The sequence below is a fragment of the Leptodactylus fuscus genome, chromosome 1 (genome assembly GCF_031893055.1).
Source record: "Leptodactylus fuscus isolate aLepFus1 chromosome 1, aLepFus1.hap2, whole genome shotgun sequence".
NCBI classification, from domain to species: Eukaryota; Metazoa; Chordata; class Amphibia; order Anura; family Leptodactylidae; genus Leptodactylus; species Leptodactylus fuscus.
In genome coordinates, this window is record NC_134265.1 from 362,182,936 (window position 1) to 362,205,022 (window position 22,087).

The 22,087-nt window shown below is 45.4% G+C and overlaps 1 protein-coding gene across 1 annotated transcript; it reads left to right on the forward strand.

Annotated features, from left to right (window-relative positions):
* Window positions 1-1,003: 1,003 nt before the first annotated feature.
* LOC142186586 (vomeronasal type-2 receptor 26-like) lies at window positions 1,004-21,321 on the forward strand. The gene is made up of 7 exons (XM_075261318.1): window positions 1,004-1,363; window positions 3,461-3,559; window positions 5,515-6,291; window positions 8,587-8,709; window positions 8,824-9,051; window positions 10,395-10,518; window positions 20,423-21,321. The coding sequence occupies exons 1-7, from the start codon at window positions 1,004-1,006 to the stop codon at window positions 21,319-21,321; spliced, it is 2,610 nt and encodes an 869-aa protein (XP_075117419.1).
* Window positions 21,322-22,087: the final 766 nt, after the last annotated feature.

Consider the following 22,087-nt stretch of genomic DNA (forward strand, 5'->3'; position numbering starts at 1 on the left):
GCATGTGTCTGCACAAACGGTTAGAAAACAACTCCATGAGGTCGGTATGAGGACCCAACGTCCACAGATGAGGGTTGTGCTCACAGCCCAACACCGTGCAGGACGCTTGGCATTTGCCACAAAACACCAGGATTTGCAACTTCACCACTGGCACCCTGTGCGCTTCACAGATGAAAGCAGGTTCACACTGAGCACATGTGACAGATGTGACAGACTCTGGAGACGCAGTGAAGAGCGATCTGGTGTCTGCAACATCCTTCATCATCACTGGTTTGGCAGTAGGTCAGTAATGGTGTGGGGTGGCATTTCTTTGGAGGGCCTCACAGCCCTCCATGTGCTCGCCAGAGGTAGTCTGACTGCTATTAGGTACCGAGATAAGATCTTCAGACCCCTTGTGAGACCATATGCTGGTGCGATTAGCCCTGGGTTCCCTCTAATGCAGGACAATGCCCGTCTCATGTGGCTAGAGTGTGTTAGCAGTTCCTGCAAGATAAAGGCATTGAAGCTATCGACTGGGTTACCCATTCCCCAGACCTGAATCAGATTGAGCACATCTGGGACACCATGTCTCGCTCCATCCACCAACATTACATTGCACCACAGACTGTCCAGGAGTTTGCAGATGCTTTAGTCCAGGTCTGGGAGGAGATCCTTCAACCACAACCTCATCAGGAGCATGCCCAGGCATTGTAGGGAGGTCATACAGGCACGTGGAGGCCACACACACTACTCAGCCTCATATTGACATGTTTTAAAACATTACATCAAAGTTGGATCAGCCTGTAGTGTGTTTTTCCACTTTAATTTTGGGGGTGACTCCAAATCCAGGCCTCCATTGGTTAATAAATTTGATATCCATTGATGATTTTTGTGTGATTTTGTTGTCATCACATTCAACTATAAGTCCAGTGTTTTCCGGATGTATGGTTTCTGATGTGGTTAAAAAATGTAATCTCTGCACTCCAGTGGTATCTCCAAACACAAAGTGGCACACTCAACCATCATGACTGACGAAGCACAACCTTGTATGAAGCTTTACAGCCTCACATTGACATTGTCTTTATTTTACAGAATTAGCTTTGACGAGTACAGAGCCATCCTGGCATTCATCTTTGCTGTTGATGAGATTAACCAGGACCCTGACCTCCTGCCCAATGTTACCCTGGGTTATCACATATTTGATACATGTGCAGATCCTAAGAAAACCTTACACTACACCCTCCGAATATTGTCAGGACAAAAAAAGATGGTTCCTAATTATTCCTGTATGGCACATGGTGAAGTGGTGGCCTTTGTAGGGGACTCTGAATTTCTTACAAGCCACGCCTTGGGTCAGCTACTCAATCTGTATAAATACACACAGGTAAGGAGTTCTCTATAGAAATGGTCCTCTAAGATGATTATTTATACAAAAACATACAGTATATATTATATGTATATATGTAGCACATCAAAGCCATAATTCTTTGCAAATCTTCATGCAGGGCTTTGGTTTAAATTGTTCAGTAGAGATGAGCGAGTAGTAAATGATCGAGTAGGTATTCGATCGAATACTACGGTATTCAAAATACTCGTACTCGATCAAGTACCACTCGCTGTTCGAATGTGAAAGTTTGATGCAGAACCAGCATTGATTGGCCGAATGCTATACAGTCGGCCAATCAATGCTGGTTCTTCTCCTATCTTTAGAAGTCTTCTCCATGCAGCTTCCCCATGGCGTCTTCCGGCTCTTCATTCACTCTGCCAGGCATCGGGCCTGGGCAGAGCCGATGCCTGGCAGAGTGAATTCAGAGCCGGAAGACGCCGCGGGGACGCTGCAAAGAGAAGACTTCTCGGAGGATCCAGCCCGACCCTCACTCGTGGACTTGGTAAGTATAATTTGATCGAATGTTGCCTACCCTTGAAATGAGCATTTTCCCCCATAGACTATAATAGGGTTCGATATTCGATTCGAGTAATCGAATATTGAGGGGCTAGCCGAAACGAATATCGAACCTCGGACATTTTACTGTTCGCTCATCTCTATTGTTCAGACATTTTCGGACATTATTGGTATAAAGTTTTACACAAGTGAAAACCTGGTGACAATAACACAAATGTTAAATTGCAATGGATGTTTCTAAAGAGTGTTACAGCCATGTTGACTTGACTTTTTGTCCCTGGAGCTCGATCTAGGGTTGGCAATTCATTACTAATGATTAGAGATGAACAATATATATAATTTATATTCACTGGTTTCCAAACAAATTCAAAACAAAAATTTAGTTTTTAATTAAGCTAAAACTTTTGTGATTGGTCTCAAATGAGCTACAATGGCCACCCTGACATGTAATATGCAGTTAAATAGAGGAGGGGCACATCTTATTTGAGCTCCTCGCTATCTGCAGCTCTTATCAGCAATGTTTTGTAGCAACGGTATCTGGAACATGAGCACCAAACCATCTCTGCACAGATGGTACTATGTCTAAGTACAAGCAGAATAACTCTGGTACCCGCTCACAGGATCCATAACAATCTATTCCAGCTATCTTTCAATCAGTATCTCATTCCAACATGGAGCTGATCTCCCGGCTTCCCAGACTACACTCAGCATGAATCCACAAGAGGTATACCACTCCATTAAAAAGTTGTTCCCAGGCCCTAACAGAGGTTTTTCGCCAGAACCATAAGATAGGCCAATGAGTCTCTGTTATTGAAATTAGTAGGCGCTGTAGACGCAGGTCATCAAGACCGCTATGATCATACCACATACTTTCTACTATGTTGATTTGGCCCCTTCTACACTAGAACGGAGGTGAACATTTTGACCCCTTATGTTGGACCTCAAAAAAAGCTGGAACTAAGTACCGATGTGGCTTTCCCTTCACATTAAGTTTGCAACCTAACGCCTAACGCTCATTCTTATGCGGTGAAGACACTTCAGCTGACCAAAGATGTCCTCCAACAGAAAGGTGTTTCTTATGATCTTTCTCCTCCTTTGCAACAATGTTCTACTCAACAGCAGAGTTGGACTACCACTAGATCTCCTCTGAACCAGTCTGCTCCAATTGGGTCTCCAACATCATTACATCTGCCATATTTACTCTATTCGGGCTCTGCACTAGACTTTCAGTAAGTTGATGAAAATGTTTACTCTACTCTTCCCGGTTTTTACTTCTCCACCCAGATAGGATATATCTTTTTATTTTTTTAATCATGCAGTGGACATCTCATCTCTTCTCTCTCCTGTAACCCTAAAAGGCTTTTTGAAACTTTTCACTCCTTACTCACACCCAAGGTACAGGCACCATTCACAGACCTTATTGCAGATGACCTGGCTCTTATTCACATGACAAAATTTATAAGATCCATCAGGAAATAACTGCCCAATCCCCAGGTGGCATTGGTCCCCTCACCTACCATAGGACTGATCCCCTCACTATCTGTACTTCATCTTGTTCATTCCCATCTTTTGAACCAGTTACAGAAGAGGAAGTATCTCAGCTACTTTCTTCTTTTTGCCCTACAACTTGCAGTAGTGACCCCTTCCCCTCACACCTTCTCCAGTCTGTCACCTGCTGTAACGACTTACCTTACCAACATTTATAACCTTTCTCTCCTTCTCTTCTAGACTTTTTCCATCCTCTTTCAAACATTCTGTCATAACCCCGCTTCTTAATCCTGTGCTGCTAACTATCGATCAGTCTCTAAACTCCTTTTACTCTCCAAAATGTTGGAACACTTGGTCTATTCTCATTTAAATTGTGATCTTTACACTAACTTTCTTCTTGACCCCTTACAATCTGGCTTCCACATTCTGTAGTGTACTGAAACAGCTCTCACTAAAGTCTCTAATGATCTCCTGATGGCTAAATTGAATGGTGACTTCTCTCTTCTTATTCTTCTGGATCTCTCAGCAACATTTGACACTGTTGGCCAATAACTCCTTCTCACTATGCACCACTCTGTCTGCTTCATGGACATTGTGCTCTCCTGGTTCTCCTCTTATCTCTCAGACCACGCTTTCAGTGCATCATTTGCGGGCTCTGTTTATCCCTCTCTTCCTCTTGGCCTTGGGGTTCCTCAAGGCTCGATCCTAGGCCCCCTGCTCTACTTTTTTTTTTCCCTGCTCTTCTCCATCTACACAGCCCCCATTTGACAAACTATCACCAGATTTGGCTTCTGGTACCATCTTTATGCTGATGACACCCAATTATACACGTCTTACCATGACATCACCCCTGAGCTAATACAGAACACCAGTGAATGTCTCTCTGTTGTCTCAAATATCATGTCTTTGCTCTATCTGTAACTGAAGCTCTCAAAGACTGAACTACTGTTTCCACTATGTAATAGATCTGTTCCTGATATATCCATTGCAGTCTCAGGCCTTACTATAACTCCTAGGCAGCAGGCTCGCTGCCTCAGGGTTATGTTTGACTCAGACTTTTCTTTCACCCTCCATATCCAAGCACTCGCAAACTCATGTCATCTCTACCTCAAAAACATCTCCAGAATACACCCTTTCCTTACCAGATATACATTAAAGACACTTAAGGTCGCTCTGATTCATTCTCGCCTTGACTACTGTAACTCCTTACTAATCGGTCTTCCCCTCACTAAACTCTCCCCTCTACAATCTATTCTAAATGCAGCAGCCAGGCTCATCTATCAGGCTAGACGCTACAGCGATGCCTCCAGTTTGTGCCAGTCACTGCATTGGCCTCCTAATCATTACAGAATACAATATAAAGTTATCACTTTCATCCACAAGGCTCTCCATAATGCCGCACCTCCCTACATTTCCTCCCCCATCTCTGTTTGTTGCCAGCCCCGTGCTCTCTGTTCACGAAGTGACCTAAGACTTACATCCTCTATTATCAGAACCTCCCACGCTCGTATACAAGACTTCTCCCGAGTTGCACCACTTCTCTGGAATTCTGCACCTGCAGTGGGAAAGGGGTTAATTCCTTTACACAATGTGAAGAGGTACAGACCGGACCCAAGATCCAGACCAGGACAGGAACGTCTGCCGGGAGACAGATCCCATACTAATTAACAAGAATTCCAGCACTTAAACCGATGGATGATCTGGACACGTCCTAAACTGTATTGTCCTTTGCTATCTAAACAAATTCTGTTACTTTAAACCACTGGGGGGGGGGTGTTCTGATGTTACAATTTGTTTTCTAGTATAATAAATGAGTCTAACATGTCTTGGGGCACATTTACTCATTTATCAAGTGACATTTTTTAGGCACACGTACAACTGTCAAATGGTTAGGTTTATTAAGATGCGGAGTTGAAGTAAAATGAACCCAGATTTGGTCATTTTGGGTGGTAAACTGGACAACCCCTTTAACCATTATTAGTCATTCTGCTCCCAACGTACACTCTATAGGCAAAATCCACATATAAAATACCATAGAGCAGTTTCTCTATATCCTGTGGGGCTGTGAATAAAGTTGGTGGACTGTTGATGTTGCAGCGAGTGCCACTAACGTGTGACCTATTGACCTCGTTTTATGTCTGTAGATCAATTATGGGGTGACCGATCATCGCTTCAATGATAGAGAATTGTATCCAAGATTTTACCGGGTTGTTCCTGATGACCGAGTCAGATACACCGCCATTATCCAGTGTCTGAAATATTTTGAATGGAATTTTATTGGGATTATTACACAGAGTGATGGAAGCGCAGAGATGGAGTATACAGAACTGAGAAAAATGATGGTCCAGCATAAGATCTGCGTTGAGTTTGTCATTATGTTGAGCAGCGATAAACAGATTAACAAAGAGAAGATGGCTGGGATTGGCAAGCGCACGGCACGGGTCGTAGTCGTGTGTGGCTTATACTCACTCTCATACCTTTCCTTTCTTCATGACTTGGAGTTTATTCAAGAAAACTTTACTTTGATCCTTCATGGGTCCTGGCTGAGAATCAATATAATCTTCTATCCAATACTCAATAACAGCTTACTTCTTATGTTACCCTACAGAAACATCTCAAAACTTGATACAATTAATAATTATGTCAACCTCTCCAAACGTCCAATGGACCCGCTGCTGAATGACATCTGGCTCCTGCTCTTCAACTGTCTTTCAAAAGATAAAAGAAAAAACTATTTTTTTCAATCGTTCTATAACTATTCGGCAGATAACTGCACTGAGATGCCTGAAATGTCACCATTTAACAGCATGACACAGACGAAGGCCTATTATACATACACCATAGTACGTGTTCTGGCCCACGTCATACATCCAATGAACCTAAGAAGTGACCAAGCGAAATCATACAATTTAGTACAAGAAGTAAGTGTTCAATAGATATGTACAGTATATATCACGTAGAGGTGTGGGGGGAGGGGCCACAGGATACAACAACGTCCATTTTATACTATAACCATCAGTATTTGGAAGAGAAAATTTCAGAATTATAACAAAAACTACACTTTTTTTTTCAGAATTGTTCTTAACTAGAGATGAGCGAACAGTAAAATGTTCGATATTCGATATTTGTTTTGAATAGCCGCTCAATATTCGACTATTCTAACGAATATCGAACCCCATTACAGTCTATGGGAGAAAATGCTTCGCTACAGGGGAACCCGCCATTCGACTCAGGAGTCCACTAAGATGCCCCAGGAAATGATGCCAACACCTCTGCAATGCAACTGGGACAGCAGGGGAAGCATGTCTGGCGGCATCTAACACACCAAAGTCCCTCTATTACCCCACTATCACACCCCAGGAAATGATGCCAACACATTGGAATGCAACTGGGACAGCAGGGGGAGCATGTCTGGGGACATCAAGTACCTTTATTATGCCGGGATCCCTGTCAGCTTGCGATGTCAGCTTGCTGACTTTTTCCCATAGGAATGCATTGACCAGCGTTGATTGGCCAGTGTTCAGAATACGGCCAATCAACGCTGGTTCTGCCTGAGGAGGCAGAGTCTAAAATCGGTCCACAGCAGTTTCCATTCTGGTCCGATTTTAGACTCTGCCTCCTCCGGCAGAACCAGCGTTGATTGGCCAAATGCTGTACGCTGGCCAATCGACGCTGTTCAACGCATTCCTATGGCGAGATGAAGCAGGGCTAGCCATGCAGATAGATGAACCGGAGATGAAGCAGAGCTCAGCTCTGCTACACCCAACCCTCCCTCCAGCTACTCCTCCTGTCACACACATCTCTGGTGTAACAGAGCTCAGCACACACTCAGCTCTGCTACATCTCTACACTCTGCCGTTATTGGTGCAAAAAATGTGCCAGGAAAGGTGGGAGGGGATACAATTCTTTACTGCGTTTGCCTTGTGGTGTTCGATTGGAATCGAACACCTCGATCGGCCTGATATTCGATCGAATCTGTATTCGAACGGTTTTCGCTCATCTCATTCTTTTCATAGTCTATATTTTTATCCATTCAGACTTCTGTCACCATATAATAAAAATAAAATGTCCCTTCCCCCCAAATCTGCTAGATTCCCTAATGCTAAGTTTTTTCTACACAACTGAGATGCTAAAGAGATACAGGATGAGCCCAGTTACCTTCAGCCATGTCCTCTTTGACAATATTATCTTCCAAGTTCTTGGCTTCTGTAAAATTATCCCCTGGTACAGCATAGTCCTATTCCGATCATACACATAGGTCTAGTTGTTGTGCTAAGTGGTGATAACAACTATGCTATTGTATTATACATCAATGTGACCTCCGTAAACTGTAAATCTCCTCATGAAGGCTCCATCATCTCTGGGTGTTACTTTTCTTTCTTCAATATATGGGCTAACCAGTGATTTTCCCAACTCCTCTAAAAAAATTCTTCTTTTATATAGTTTATTTTTGTTCCAATTTGGGTCTATTACACACCATAACACAAATGCATTGTACGCCAACACATCAAGAATGTTTTAAAAACAACCCTTGGCCACCGATTAGTTTTGCGTTTACAGCGGTAAGTGCCTATGAGTTGATCTAGAGCAGGGGTCAGGAACCTTCGGCTCTCCAGCTGCTGTGAAATTACAACTCCCATCATGCTCTATTCACTTCTATGGGAGATCCAAGAACAGCAGAGCAAGTGTGCATGCTGGGAATTGTAGTCTTGCAACACCTGGAGAGCCGTACGTTCCCTACCCCTGATCTAGAGTATCAACTGCCCCTTTTGTGGCATTGTAATGTAAAATCATGTCTGGCTTTCTGTGGTCTCGGTTACTGATTGCATTATCATGGTGTATTGTGCTCATCAGAATGACCTGTTTGTGTTTTTTGGGAACATAAGAAACTACTGTTGTATCCTCAGCAGCACAGCAATGTTAATTGTTTCACCCATCTGCAAGATATCTTAAAAATGTCAAGGAACCTTTGCATGCACTTCAGCCACACATACACAACCACGCACACCCTCCTTGAGCTGCAGAAGCAAAACAGCCTCCCACAACATAGGCTGATATGTGATGGTTCCACCTGTTGGAATTCAACTATATGAACAGAGAAAAGCTATAAATGATTTCTTGATGATCCAAGCAGACACTGTGCTCTTCTGTGTAACTTTAACATTAGCCAGTGGCACCTCATGTGTGAAACCTGACGTTTGCTTGTTCCCTTTGAGGAGGCAACTTTATTAGTCACTTGCCAGGATTACGGGATGAACGTTATTCCACTGATTCGTATCTTGGAAAAGATGATTTTCAATCGGGCTGGTCAGGGGACTGGAGAAGAAAGATCATCAATAGTAGAAATAGGATAACCCCTTTTAGAGCCGGGGACCGATACTGTTGTCCATATAGTGCAGGATACGGAGAGATAAGTAGTCCTTGTCCTTAACGTTTATTTTATTTTGTTCCAGATAAAATACTTTTTGAAGAAAGTTCATTACGTGGATCACAATAGAGAAGACATTTTCTTCAATGAGCAGGGATCGGTGTCTTCTCCGTGGCTGCTAGCAAACTGGGTGATTCTTATAAATGGAAGTATATGTGAATTTGTAGTAAAGCCTCTAGTGTCCTTTGAGGAAGCCACGAGGGACAATTTAGCAAATATCAATAAGGAAGAAATCATTTGGAAAAATGGCAGAGTAAGAAATTGGGAATTATGCTAAATATAAGATAAGATAAGATAAGATAATCCTTTAATAGTCCCACATTGGGGAAATTTCATTTTTTTTGTTTGTTTGGTTTTTTAAAAAAGATAAATAGAGAAATAGAATGATGTGTGTGATATAGCGTATCATAGAGTATAGGTGTATAATGGTCACAAACTGTAGGGTAATAAGAACTACTACTGACCTGGTGGATTTGGGGTATTTAAAAGGGAGGCTGCTCAAAGCCACTGGTTCTCTGCGGCACTAATCGCATTTCCCCCTCCCTTTCCCGAGGTGCCATTTTCCCAGGGATCGTCGGCCACTCGAGCAAGTTCTGGGACTGGCAATTGGCGGGACAGCTGAAGGCTCCCAGGCTTGTCTTCAATTTATTTGTATAGCAGGCTGCTTTATGCAGCCTGTCACATAAATGACAATATTTTGCAAGAAAAAAAATTGCAAGAAAAAAAATATTGAAAATTCAATTCCTCCCCCTTTCCCTAGAATACATATAAAAGTACTTTAATACTGTGGAACACATACATATTAGGTGTCACTGTGTCTGAAAATTCCCAGTCTACAAACTTATTAAAATATTTTTCCCATACAGTGAAATAAAATTTCTAATAAAAAATGTGAATAAAAAGTGATTAAAGTAATAGACATTCCCCAGAATGGGATACCTGAAAATAAACCTAGCCCTGCCAAAAAAGATGCCCGGTGCCCCTATACACAAGTATAAAAGAGTTACGGATTTCAGAATATGGCAACTTTAAGTGAAAACATTTTTGCAAAGTTTTAGATCAGGGTCAGGGAACCTTGGCTCTCCAGCTGTTGCAAAACTACAACTCCCAGCATGCATACTTGCTCCGCTGTTCTTGGAACTCCCATGTTGAGAGTTGTACTGTAGTTTCACACCAGCTGGAGAGCTAAGGGTCCCTACCCCTGTTTTAGATCTTTAAGTGGGTTAAAATGTAAATAAAACCATATAAATTTGGTATCCCCGGAATTGTACCAAAACATACAATACAGATGATATGTCAGTTTGGCTGCAGAGCGAATGCCATAAAAACAAAACCCGTTAGAAAGTCACAGAAATGCACTTATAGTATGCTGTAATTTCACCCAATTTTGAATGAGTCACATATCTGGGCATGTTCATCCAAGTGAGAAGGGAAGAACGGACACATCTGTATAGTAAGTTGTAGAAAATCATCTGTCCAGGGCCAAGAAATAGTCAGGATGGTGGTGGTGTATCTAGCAGCAGACAGCGGCACTATTAGTTATTTTGTCATGGTGACTTCTAACATCTGATCATTTGCATCTTACACATGTACAAGGAGCCAAAATTGCGTTGTAATGAGCCGTGTTCTTCAGGATACAGGAAAGCTTCTAATGGAGGATATCATGTCTGCTGCTATGACTGCGTCCCATGTTCTGAGGCCGAGATCTCCAATATAACAGGTAGGAGTATATAACAGAAAGGAGTATATACCATATAACAGTTAAAAGTACATAACAGGTAGGAGTGTATAACAGATAGTAGTATGTAACAGAAAGGAGTATATAACAGGTAGGAATATATAACAAGTAAGGGAATATAACAGGTAGGAATATATATCAGGTAGTAGTATATAACAGGTAGGTACATATAATAGGTAGTTGTATATAACAGAAAGGAGTATATAACAGGTAGGAGAATATAACAGATGGTAGTATGTAACAGGCAGGGTCGGACTGGCCCATCGGGGAACCAGTGAATCCACCAGTGGATGTTTATGATCCTGTCCTATCTCTATTAGAGATGAGCGAACACTAAAATGTTCGAGGTTCGAAATTCGATTCGAACAGCCGCTCACTGTTCATGTGTTCGAACGGGTTTCGAACCCCATTATAGTCTATGGGGAACAGATACTCGTTAAGGGGGAAACCCAAATCCGTGTCTGGAGGGTCACCAAGTCCACTATGACACCCCAGGAAATGATGCCAACACCTCTGGAATGACACTGGGACAGCAGGGGAAGCATGTCTGGGGGCATCTAACACACCAAAGACCCTCTATTACCCCAACATCACAGCCTAACAACTACACACTTTACACACTCAATACCACATCTCTGACAGTAGGAAAACACCTTGAAACATGTGTATTTGGCACTTGCAGTGAGGAGAGCTTGTCACCAGCAGTGAATTTGGCCCTTGTAGTAAGTTGAGGTTGGCACCAACATTTGTTTTGAAAATCAGGGTGGATTGAGCCTCTAACCAGCAGAGTTTGGGCAAATTCATGGTGGAGGGAGCTTCTAAAAACCCCAGTTTGGACCAATTCATGGTGGAGAGAGCCTCTAAAAACCCCAGTTTGGACCAATTAATGGTGGAGAGAGCCTCTAAAAACCCCAGTTTGGACCAATTCATGGTGGAGAGAGCCTCTAAAAACCCCAGTTTGGACCAATTCATGGTGGAGGGAGCCTCTAAAAACCCCAGTTTGGACCAATTCATGGTGGAGGGAGCCTCTAAAAACCCCAGTTTGGAACAATTCATGGTGGAGGGAGCCTCTAAAACCCCAGTTTGGACCAATTCATGATGGAGGGAGCCTCTAACCAGCCCAGTTTGGACCAATTAATGGTGGAGGGAGCCTCTAACCAGCCCAGTTTGGACCAATTCATGGTGGAGGGAGCCTCTAACCAGCCCAGTTTGGGCAAATTCATGGTGGAGGAAGCCTCTAAACAGCCCAGTTTGGACCAATTCATGGTGGAGGGAGCCTCTAAACAGCTCAGTTTGGACCAATTCATGGTGGAGGGAGCCTCTAAACAGCCCAGTTTGGACCAATTCATGGTGGAGGGAGCCTCTAACCAGCCCAGTTTGGGCAAATTCATGGTGGAGGGAGCCTCTAAAAACCCCAGTTTGGACCAATTCATGGTGGAGGGAGCCTCTAAAAACCCCAGTTTGGACCAATTAATGGTGGAGGGAGCCTCTAAACAGCCAAGTTTTGGGAAATTCATGGTGGAGGGAGCCTCTAACCAGCCCAGTTTGGGCAACTCATGGTGGAGGGAGCCTCTAAAAACCCCAATTTGGACCAATTCATGGTGGAGGGAGCCTCTAAACAGCCCAGTTTGGGCAAATTCATGGTGGAGGGAGCCTCTAACCAGCCCAGTTTGGACCAATTAATGGTGGAGGGAGCCTCTAAACAGCCAAGTTTTGGGAAATTCATGGTGGAGGGAGCCTCTAACCAGCCCAGTTTGGGCAAATTCATGGTGGAGGGAGCCTCTAAACAGCCCAGTTTGGACCAATTCATGGTGGAGGGAGCCTCTAAAAACCCCAGTTTGGACCAATTCATGGTGGAGGGAGCCTCTAAAAACCCCAGTTTGGACCAATTCATGGTGGAGGGAGCCTCTAAAAAACCCAGTTTGGACCAATTCATGGTGGAGGGAGCCTCTAACCAGCCCAGTTTGGACCAATTCATGGTGGAGGGAGCCTCTAAAAAACCCAGTTTGGACCAATTCATGGTGGAGGGAGCCTCTAACCAGCCCAGTTTGGGCAAATTCATGGTGGAGGGAACCTCTAAAAAACCCAGTTTGGACCAATTCATGGTGGAGGGAGCCTCTAACCAGCCCAGTTTGGACTAATTCATGGTGGAGGGAGCCTCTAAACAGCCAAGTTTTGGGAAATTCATGGTGGAGGGAGCCTCTAAAAAATCCAGTTTGGACCAATTCATGGTGGAGGGAGCCTCTAAAAACCCCAGTTTGGACCAATTCATGGTGGAGGGAGCCTCTAAAAAACCCAGTTTGGACCAATTCATGGTGGAGGGAGCCTCTAAAAACCCCAGTTTGGACCAATTCATGGTGGAGGGAGCCTCTAAAAACCCCAATTTGGACCAATTCATGGTGGAGGGAGCCTCTAAACTGTCCAGTTTGGGCAAATTCATGGTGAAGGGAGCCTCTAAAAACCCCAGTTTGGACCAATTCATGGTGGAGGGAGCCTCTAAAAAACCCAGTTTGGACCAATTCATGGTGGAGGGAGCCTCTAACCAGCCCAGTTTGGACCAATTCATGGTGGAGGGAGCCTCTAACCAGCCCAGTTTGGACCAATTCATGGTGGAGGGAGCCTCTAACCAGCCCAGTTTGGACCAATTCATGGTGGAGGGAGCCTCTAACCAGCCCAGTTTGGGCAAATTCATGGTGGAGGGAGCCTCTAAACAGCCCAGTTTGGGCAAATTCATGGTGGAGGGAGCCTCTAAAAACCCCCAGTTTGGACCAATTCATGGTGGAGGGAGCCTCTAAAAACCCCAGTTTGGACCAATTCATGGTGGAGTGAGCCTCTAACCAGCCCAGTTTGGGCAAATTCATGGTGGAGGGAGCCTCTAAAAAACCCAGTTTGGACCAATTCATGGTGGAGGGAGACTCTAACCAGCCCAGTTTGGACCAATTCATGGTGGAGGGAGCCTCTAAACAGCCCAGTTTGGGCAAATTCATGGTGGAGGGAGCCTCTAAAAACCCCAGTTTGGACCAATTCATGGTGGAGGGAGCCTCTAAAATACCCAGTTTGGACCAATTCATGGTGGAGGGAGCCTCTAAAAAACCCAGTTTGGACCAATTCATGGTGGAGGGAGCCTCTAACCAGCCCAGTTTGGACTAATTCATGGTGGAGGGAGCCTCTAAAAAACCCAGTTTGGACCAATTCATGGTGGAGGGAGCCTCTAAACAGCCCAGTTTGGGCAAATTCATTGTGGAGGGAGCCTCTAAAAACCCCAGTTTGGACCAATTCATGGTGGAGGGAGCCTCTAAAAAACCCAGTTTGGACCAATTCATGGTGGAGGGAGCCTCTAACCAGCCCAGTTTGGACCAATTCATGGTGGAGGGAGCCTCTAAAAAACCCAGTTTGGACCAATTCATGGTGGAGGGAGCCTCTAAACAGCAGAGTTGTGGGAAAGCAGGGTGGAGGGAGCCTCTAACCAGCAAAGTTGGGGGAAATCAGGGTGGAGGGAGCCTCTAACCAGCAGAGTTGGTGGAAATCAGGGTGGAGGGAGCCTCTAACCAGCAGAGTTGGTGGAAATCAGGGTGGAGGGAGCCTCTAACCAGCAGAGTTGTGGGAAAGCAGGGTGGAGGGAGCCTCTAACCAGCAGAGTTGTGGGAAAGCAGGGTGGAGGGAGCCTCTAACCAGCAGAGTTGGGGGAAATCAGGGTGGAGGGAGCCTAGTATTAGCAGAATTGTGCAACGCTTATGGTGGATGAGTATGAGGATGCGGAGGAATTGGAGAGGTTGAGTACAGACATGGAGTTTCATGTTGGGGTGCTTTACACAGGTGGGCCCAAAAATGAAGGCTCTATCCAGTGGTGGTTCATTTTTATCAAAGTGAGCCGGTCGGCACTCTCAGCTGACAGACGGGTGCGCTTGTCAGTGATGATGCCACCGGCTGCACTGAACACCCTCTCAGATAGGACTCTGGCGGCAGGACAGGACAGCACCTCCAAGGCATATAGGGCAAGTTCAAGCCACAGGTCCAACTTCGACACCCAATACGTGTAGGGCGCAGAGGGGTCGGAGAGGACAGGGCTGTGGTCGGAAAGGTATTCCCGCAACATGCGCCTATACTTCTCACGCCTGGTGACACTAGGACCCTCCGTGGTGGCACTTTGGCGAGGGGGTGCCATCAAGGTGATGTCAATCAGGGATTCTCTCAGAACACACAAGAGCGGGATTGTAAGGCTCACCATCGCATCCTCAGAGCTCACCCTCCTTGTGGACTCCTCAAAGACCCGTAGGATGTCACAAAGGTCTCTCATCCATGGCCACTCATGGATGTGAAACTGAGGCAGCTGACTTTGTGGCACCCTAGGGTTTTGTAGCTGGTATTCCATCAAAGGTCTCTGCTGCTCAACCACTCTATTCAACATCTGAAACGTTGAGTTCCAGCGTGTGGGGACGTCGCACAAAAGCCGGTGTTGTGGCACATGCAGGCGTTGCTGGAGAGATTTTAAGCTAGCAGCGGCTACTGTCGACTTGCGAAAGTGGGCGCACATGCGTCGCACTTTCACCAGTAGCTCTGGAACATTGGAGTAGCTCTTTAGGAAACGTTGCACCACTAGGTTGAAGACGTGGGTCAGGCATGGAACATGTTGGAGTCCGGCAAGCTCCAGAGCTGCTACCAGGTTCCGGCCGTTATCACAAACGACCATGCCTGTGCCCAGGTGCAGCGGCTCAAACCATATTGCCGTCTCATCGAGGAGGGCATCCCTCACCTCGGAGGCAGTGTGCTGTCTGTCCCCCAAGCTGATCAGCTTCAGCACAGCCTGCTGATGTCTACCAACGCCAGTGCTGCAACGTTTCCAACTCGTAGCTGGGGTCAATCTAACAGCGGAGGAGGAGGCGGTGGCGGAGGCGGTGGCGGAGGCGGTAGAGGAGGAGGAGGAGGGGGGTGTTCTTCTCGTGTCCCTGCCAGGAATGTTAGGCGGGGAGACGAGGTACACCGGGCCAGTTTGGGAAGCAGTCCCAGCCTCAACTACATTCACCCAGTGTGCCGTCAGTGAAATGTAGCGTCCCTGTCCGCATGCACTTGTCCACGCGTCGGTGGTCAAGTGGACCTTTGTGCAAAGCGCGGAACTAAGGGCCCGCCTGATGTTGAGTGACACGTGCTGGTGCAAGTAGTGACGGCTAGGGACGGCATAGCGAGGTGCCGCAGTTGCCATCAGGTCCAGGAAGGCGGGAGTTTCAACAAGCCGGAACGCCAACATCTCCTGGGCCAGCAGTTTAGCGATGTTGGCGTTCAAGGCTTGCGCGTGTGGGTGGTTAGCAGTGTATTTCTGCTGCCGCTCCAATGTCTGAGAGATGGTGGGTTGTTGTAAAGAAGCGCCTGATGGTGCCTTTGATGGTGCAGGAGAAGGAGATAAGACAGAAACAGGGGAGGATGAGGAAGAAGTCAACAAAGTGGCGGAGGCAGATGAAGTGGTGTCCTGGCTCGTCCTCTGGAGTGCATCGCCAGCACAGTCAGCAGTGGCAGTGGCAGAGGCAGAGGCAGTGGCGTGAACGGCAGGCGGCCTTTGTCCTGCCGTTGCTGCCTGCCACTGATTCCAGTGCTTGGATTCCAAATGACGGCGCATTGAAGTGGTGGACAGGTTGCTCTTCTCAGAGCCCCTAATCAATTTCGAGAGGCAAATTGTGCAGACAACACTATATCTGTCCTCGGCGCATTCCTTGAAAAAACTCCACACCTTCGAGAAACGTGCCCTCGAGGTGGGAGTTTTTCGGGGCTGGGTACGAACTGGAACATCTTGGGAGATTCCGGGTGTGGCCTGGCTTCGCCTAAGCTGCTGACCTCTGCCTCTGCCTCTAGCTACCCTTTTTGGTGCTGCACCTGCCTCAACATCCACACTACTTTCCCCGCTTGACATCCCCCCTGTCCAGGTCGGGTCAGTGTCCTCATCATCCATCACTTCCTCTTCCAACTCCTGTCTCATCTCCTCCTCCCGCACAATGCGCCGGTCAACTGGGTGCCCTGACGGCAACTGCGTCACATCATCGTCGATGAGGGTGGGTTGCTGGTCATCCACCACCAAATCGAACGGAGATGGAGGAGACTCTAGTGTTTGAGCATCTGGACACAGATGCTCCTCTGTTAGGTTCGTGGAATCGTGACGTGGAGGGGCAGGTTGAGGGACAATGAAAGGAGCGGAGAACAGCTCTGGGGAGCAGGGACAGTTGGGGTTATTGTTCTGTGAAGCTTGGGAATTTTGGGAGGAAGGAGGACAAGACTGTTGGGTAATAGGAGGAGAGGAGGCAGAGTGACTGGCTGCTGGACAATGTGCTGTAAGCGTTCTCTGACAGCCATTGCAAGACCTGTTCCTGGTTCTCGGGCCTACTAAGGTTTGTACCCTGCAGTTTAGTTAATGTGGCAAGCAACCCTGGCACTGTGGAGTGGCGCAATGCTTGCTGCCCCACAGGAGTAGGCACGGGACGCCCTGTGGCTTCACTGCTACCTTGCTCCCCAGAACCATTCCCCCGCCCTCGCCCACGGCCTCGTCCACGTCCCTTTCCGGGAGCCTTGCGCATTTTGAATTCCCAGTTAGAAACTGGCACTATATACCAGTAGCAAAAATTGTGGGTGCACGTAACCCCAATATATTCTTTGAATTCCCAGTCAGACAATGGCACTATATACCAGTAGCAAAAATTGTGGGTGCACGTAACCCCAATATATTTTTTGAATTACCAGTCAGAAACTGACACTATATGGCAGTAGCAAGATGTGAGGGTATTTGTATTCCCAATATATTCTTTGAATTCCCAGTTAGACAATGGCACTGTATACCAGCAGTAAAAATTGTGGGTGCACGTCACCCCAATATATTCTTTGAATTCCCAGTCAGACAATGGCACTATATGGCAGTAGCAAAAATAGTGGGTGTATATAGCCCCAATTCTATTGCTAGGGGACTTGCAGGGTATTTCTGGGGTGAAGGTGGGGGGGCACACCGTTGGAACGGGTATCGGGGGTATATATAGGGTATACGGGAATACACTGTCAGTGTATTCCATTCAGGATCCGCGGAAAGCTGGGTTGCGGCGATTGAGCCCGTCAGTGCCACGTTACACTGACAAGCTTCTCCCTGGAATTTAGCTCTTATAAGAGCTGTTGGTTGTCTTCTCCTTCCTATCCTAGCCTGTCCCTGCCTACCCAGAATCTAAGCCCTAGCTAGCTGGACGGAAACCTCCGTCCTCGGTGAATTGCAAGCTCAGAATGACGCGAACCTGGGCGTCGCTGTTCTTTTAAATTAGAGGTTACATGTTTTCGGCAGCCAATGGGTTTTTCCTACTTTTTTCAACATCACCGGTGTCGTAGTTCCTGTCCCACCTACCCTGCGCTGTTATTGGAGCAAAAAAGGCGCCAGGGAAGGTGGGAGGGGAATCGAGTAATGGCGCACTTTACCACGCGGTGTTCGATTCGATTCGAACATGCCGAACAGTCTAATATCCGATCGAACATGAGTTCGATAGAACACTGTTCGCTCATCTCTAATCTCTATTGAATTTTAGTACTGCTCTGCCTGTGTAATTTCTTGATTTTCTTCGTCCCATAACTGTTTCTGGAATTTTTATTCTGTTTTCTGAACTGTACTATTTACTATTATATAGTGAGATTGACATTTATTTTGAATAAACTATCCAACAAGGGTTACTTTGAGGTTTATTACTATTTAATTAACCCCCCCAACCCCTTATTGATCATTTTATTGAAAATAAAAACTTGCTGGTCACTGATGTCCTCTGAATCTGACCTAGTCCAGTAAGTGGATCTGCTAAAAGAGCAAAAAGGGAAAAAAACATATTAATGAACATAAACAAACAATACAATACTCATACTTAGCTCTCCTGGTGCAATGATGCCACTTATCAGTGAGTAAGCCAATGACAGAAGGGGTAGGGAGGTGCTAGGTTTAATTGACAAAGTAACTTTAGTAACCCAGTTTTGAGCAGAGTGTCAGGAATTCTTTCACTACAGAAGGGGTCTCCACGCTCAAGGTGTTACTGACAGTCATGGTAAGACAGGGAGTAACCCCTTCCTATCACAGCGAGTGTTTCCATCACTCTGCAATTTGGGTGCACAGGAAAACATGATATTGTAATGGGGCATGAGAAGTATTATACTGTAGATATGAATGTTATCAGGGTTATTAGCTGATGACTGTAAGTCTTTCTAGTACAGGACTTCCTGAGTCGCTGCACTAAGGGGCTCAAGGGGTTAATTGTAACAATGTCAAGTAAAAACAGCAAGAGAGTATGCCACTGATACTGTAGACATAAAAAAAAAAAAAAACACAAAAAAAAAACAATGGATGAGCTGCCTAATCAAACAGTAATGTAAGACGGTGGACGCACCTACTATAATGCAGCAGAAAAATAATAATATTGATAAGCAAAATTAGATTTAGCACTGAAAGGGTTACCTGAGCAGTCCGACTGCCCCAGAGCTTCCCTCTTCCCAATCCTATGATCTCTCTGACCCTATCTAATTGACTAAATGAAATAAATCTGTTTTGTGATCTAATTGTTACGGTTCTGTGTCAATGTTTAAAAATAATATTTTTTAAACGACAGACCCGCTAGTCTGCAAGGCACTGCAGCGAGGTCCACAGGCCCAGATGGGCGGCTGTAAGGTTTGAACAGTGTGCTACCAGTTGAACTGCACTGGCAGTCATGTGGCGCAGTAATCAATGTGAACAAGCTGCAACAACACTTTGCCAGTTAACCTCACTTGACAGGTGCACAGTAAAGATGAAACAGCAAGGCCAAGGGTTAACCTTCACCCCTGGTCAGCAACAAAACATGCTCCTGCAACAGCTAGGAGCTACAAAGTGAGGAGACAGTTAAATGGCTACTGATTCCCACGGGCAGGGCCAAGGAATCCTACCTAGATCCCTAGAGTCTGCTCCTACCATTAACTGAAACCTGGCCCTAACCTCCTGTCTTAAGGTACTTAGTCAAAGTGTGAGCATCGGGAGGGCAGTGGCTCACACCATATAAAGGCTAGTTCCTGCCCAACAGGGCGGTGGCCATGATGTCACCGATCATGCTCAGTATGGGCAAAATGGGACTTAGCCTCTGAGCGTCTCCAAAATGTCTGAGCATGCTCAGTAGAGAAAGATTGCCACTTAGCTTCTGAGCAGCTCCAAAATGTCTGAGCATGCTCATTGGGCCGAAAGCTGGACTTAGACTCCAGACACTACACTGCACGATGCCGAGGGCGAGGGTTGGATTGGCCCGCAGGTGGCGCTATGTGCTGGATGGGAACCCTGCGGTACCCAATCCTAACACTAATCTATGCTCCAGAGTCCTCTCCTATAATTCTGTAGTACTGCGGCTATTTTTATGTTTTTTCTTCTCTCATTACCTCTGTACTGACTGCAGATATCGACGTTCTCCCTGATTCCTTCATCTCACAGAATAGCTTCACTCTCTGTACATAATCTTATATATTGCATATGAAATCATCACTATGTCCTCTTCAACCATCACCAATAATTGGCTGTGAGACTATCAGGTGATGATGCCAGATCCCTAACTGGATCATAGACCATGTGATCCTCCTTCTCTATGCTCTTTTACCAAGTTACAATTGGTGATGGCCATTTTGCAGAAGGTGAGGCGAGTCTCAAATGCTTTGCTTTTGTAAAATTTCTCCTTAATCTGGCTCATTACAAACCAGTTCACCCATCTCTACTGACCAGTAGGATCCATGTTATGGTAAAAGTCCATTATTATTTCACAAGCTGATCCCTACATACCCTAAGCTATTGACCAGATAAAAGAACTAGAAATGAAGCCTACTACACATATCTTTGATCCTTCTGATATCTTCATGCTTTCTTTTATTTTAGACAGTGAAATCTGCCATAAATGTCCTGAAGATGAATGGCCAGATGAGAGGAACGTGAAATGTGTCCCCAAAACCTACGACTTCCTTTCCTATGAGAAGGATATTCTGTTTTTCATATTTTCAGCATTGACTTCATTATTTTCTGCTGTCTCTTTATTCATATTAGGAAGTTTCATCTATTACTGGGACACTCCCATCGTGAAGGCCAATAACCGGACTGTGAGCTTCATCCTCCTGCTCTCCATCTTTATGAGCTTCCTCTGTGTCTTCTTGTTTCTTGGCCATCCTATGGAAATCACATGTTTGCTGAGACAAATGTTATTTGGCATCTTCTTCTCCATCAGTGTCTCTTCAGTTCTCGGGAAGACTATCACGGTCTGCATCGCCTTCAAAGCCACCAAACCTGGCAGTTCCTGGGTGAAGTGGGTGTCAATCAAAGTCTCTAATTATGTTGTGGTGACCTGTTCCTCAGTACAAGTACTGCTTTGTGTTATTTGGTTGTTGGTGTCTCCTCCTTATGTAGAGTTTGACCATCAGTCTTATCCTGGGAAGATCATCATTCAGTGTAATGAGGGCTCAGATCTCTGGTTCTACTCCATGTTGGGTTATATGGGGCTCCTGGCCGCTGTCAGCTTTCTTCTGGCTTTCATGGTGAGGACATTACCGGACAGTTTTAATGAGGCCAAGTACATCACCTTCAGCATGCTGCTGTTCTGTAGTGTTTGGATGGCCATGATCCCGGCTTATCTGAGCACCAGAGGGAAATACATGGTGGCCGTGGAGATATTTGCTATACTGACCTCATGTGCGGGAGTCCTTGGTTGTATTTTTTTTCCAAAGCTTTACATTATGATCTTAAGACCTGAGTTGAACACCAGGAAAATTATTATTCAAAAATAAATCTTTAGGTTCCATTCACACGACCGAGTTTCAGCCTGAGCATTACTGTCGGGAGATGGACTCCTGGTATTATAAATATCGCTGCTGTTGGGAGTGTCTGCCTCCCAGTAACATAGTGTCTTGTATTGTAAGGATTAACTTGACATAGATGAATAACGAGTCATCACCAGCCAGTGTCCTTCTATGAACAGATCCAAAGTGTCTGATAAAGTCACCATGTCCCGTGGGATTATTAGTTGTAAACTCACTGAACTCAAGGATATTGTTCCCACCTATCAGAACTATAATCACTGAAATACACTAGGAGGACTCTGATATGCTGTATAAAACTTAACTTTTAATAAGATAAATCATTAAAATATATTTCAAAACAAAGAGTGGTCAATCTTTCTTTGTCACACTCAAGACCAACACAGTTGCCGTAGCAGATCAATGCCTATGGATTTTGGCATACCACTCCCACTCACTGCACTTTCTGAGGGGAATGAAACTCCAATCACAGGGAAAGGGTTCTGCCTTATTTCCACCAATTTGTAAATACCTATAGCTTAAACTTTATCCACTCTGGAATTGGCATAGCTTACTGACCCTTCCTCCCTGTAAATACCATGTCATAGCAAATCCTATGGGAGTTAAATCTGATAGCACAGGATTCCAAATAAATCACACAGCCTTCTCCAAAGCACTTGCACCTGAGGATACTGGCCTAATGCCACACCAACAGGACTCATGCCAGATGAAGACTGAATTTGGATCCACTAAACTC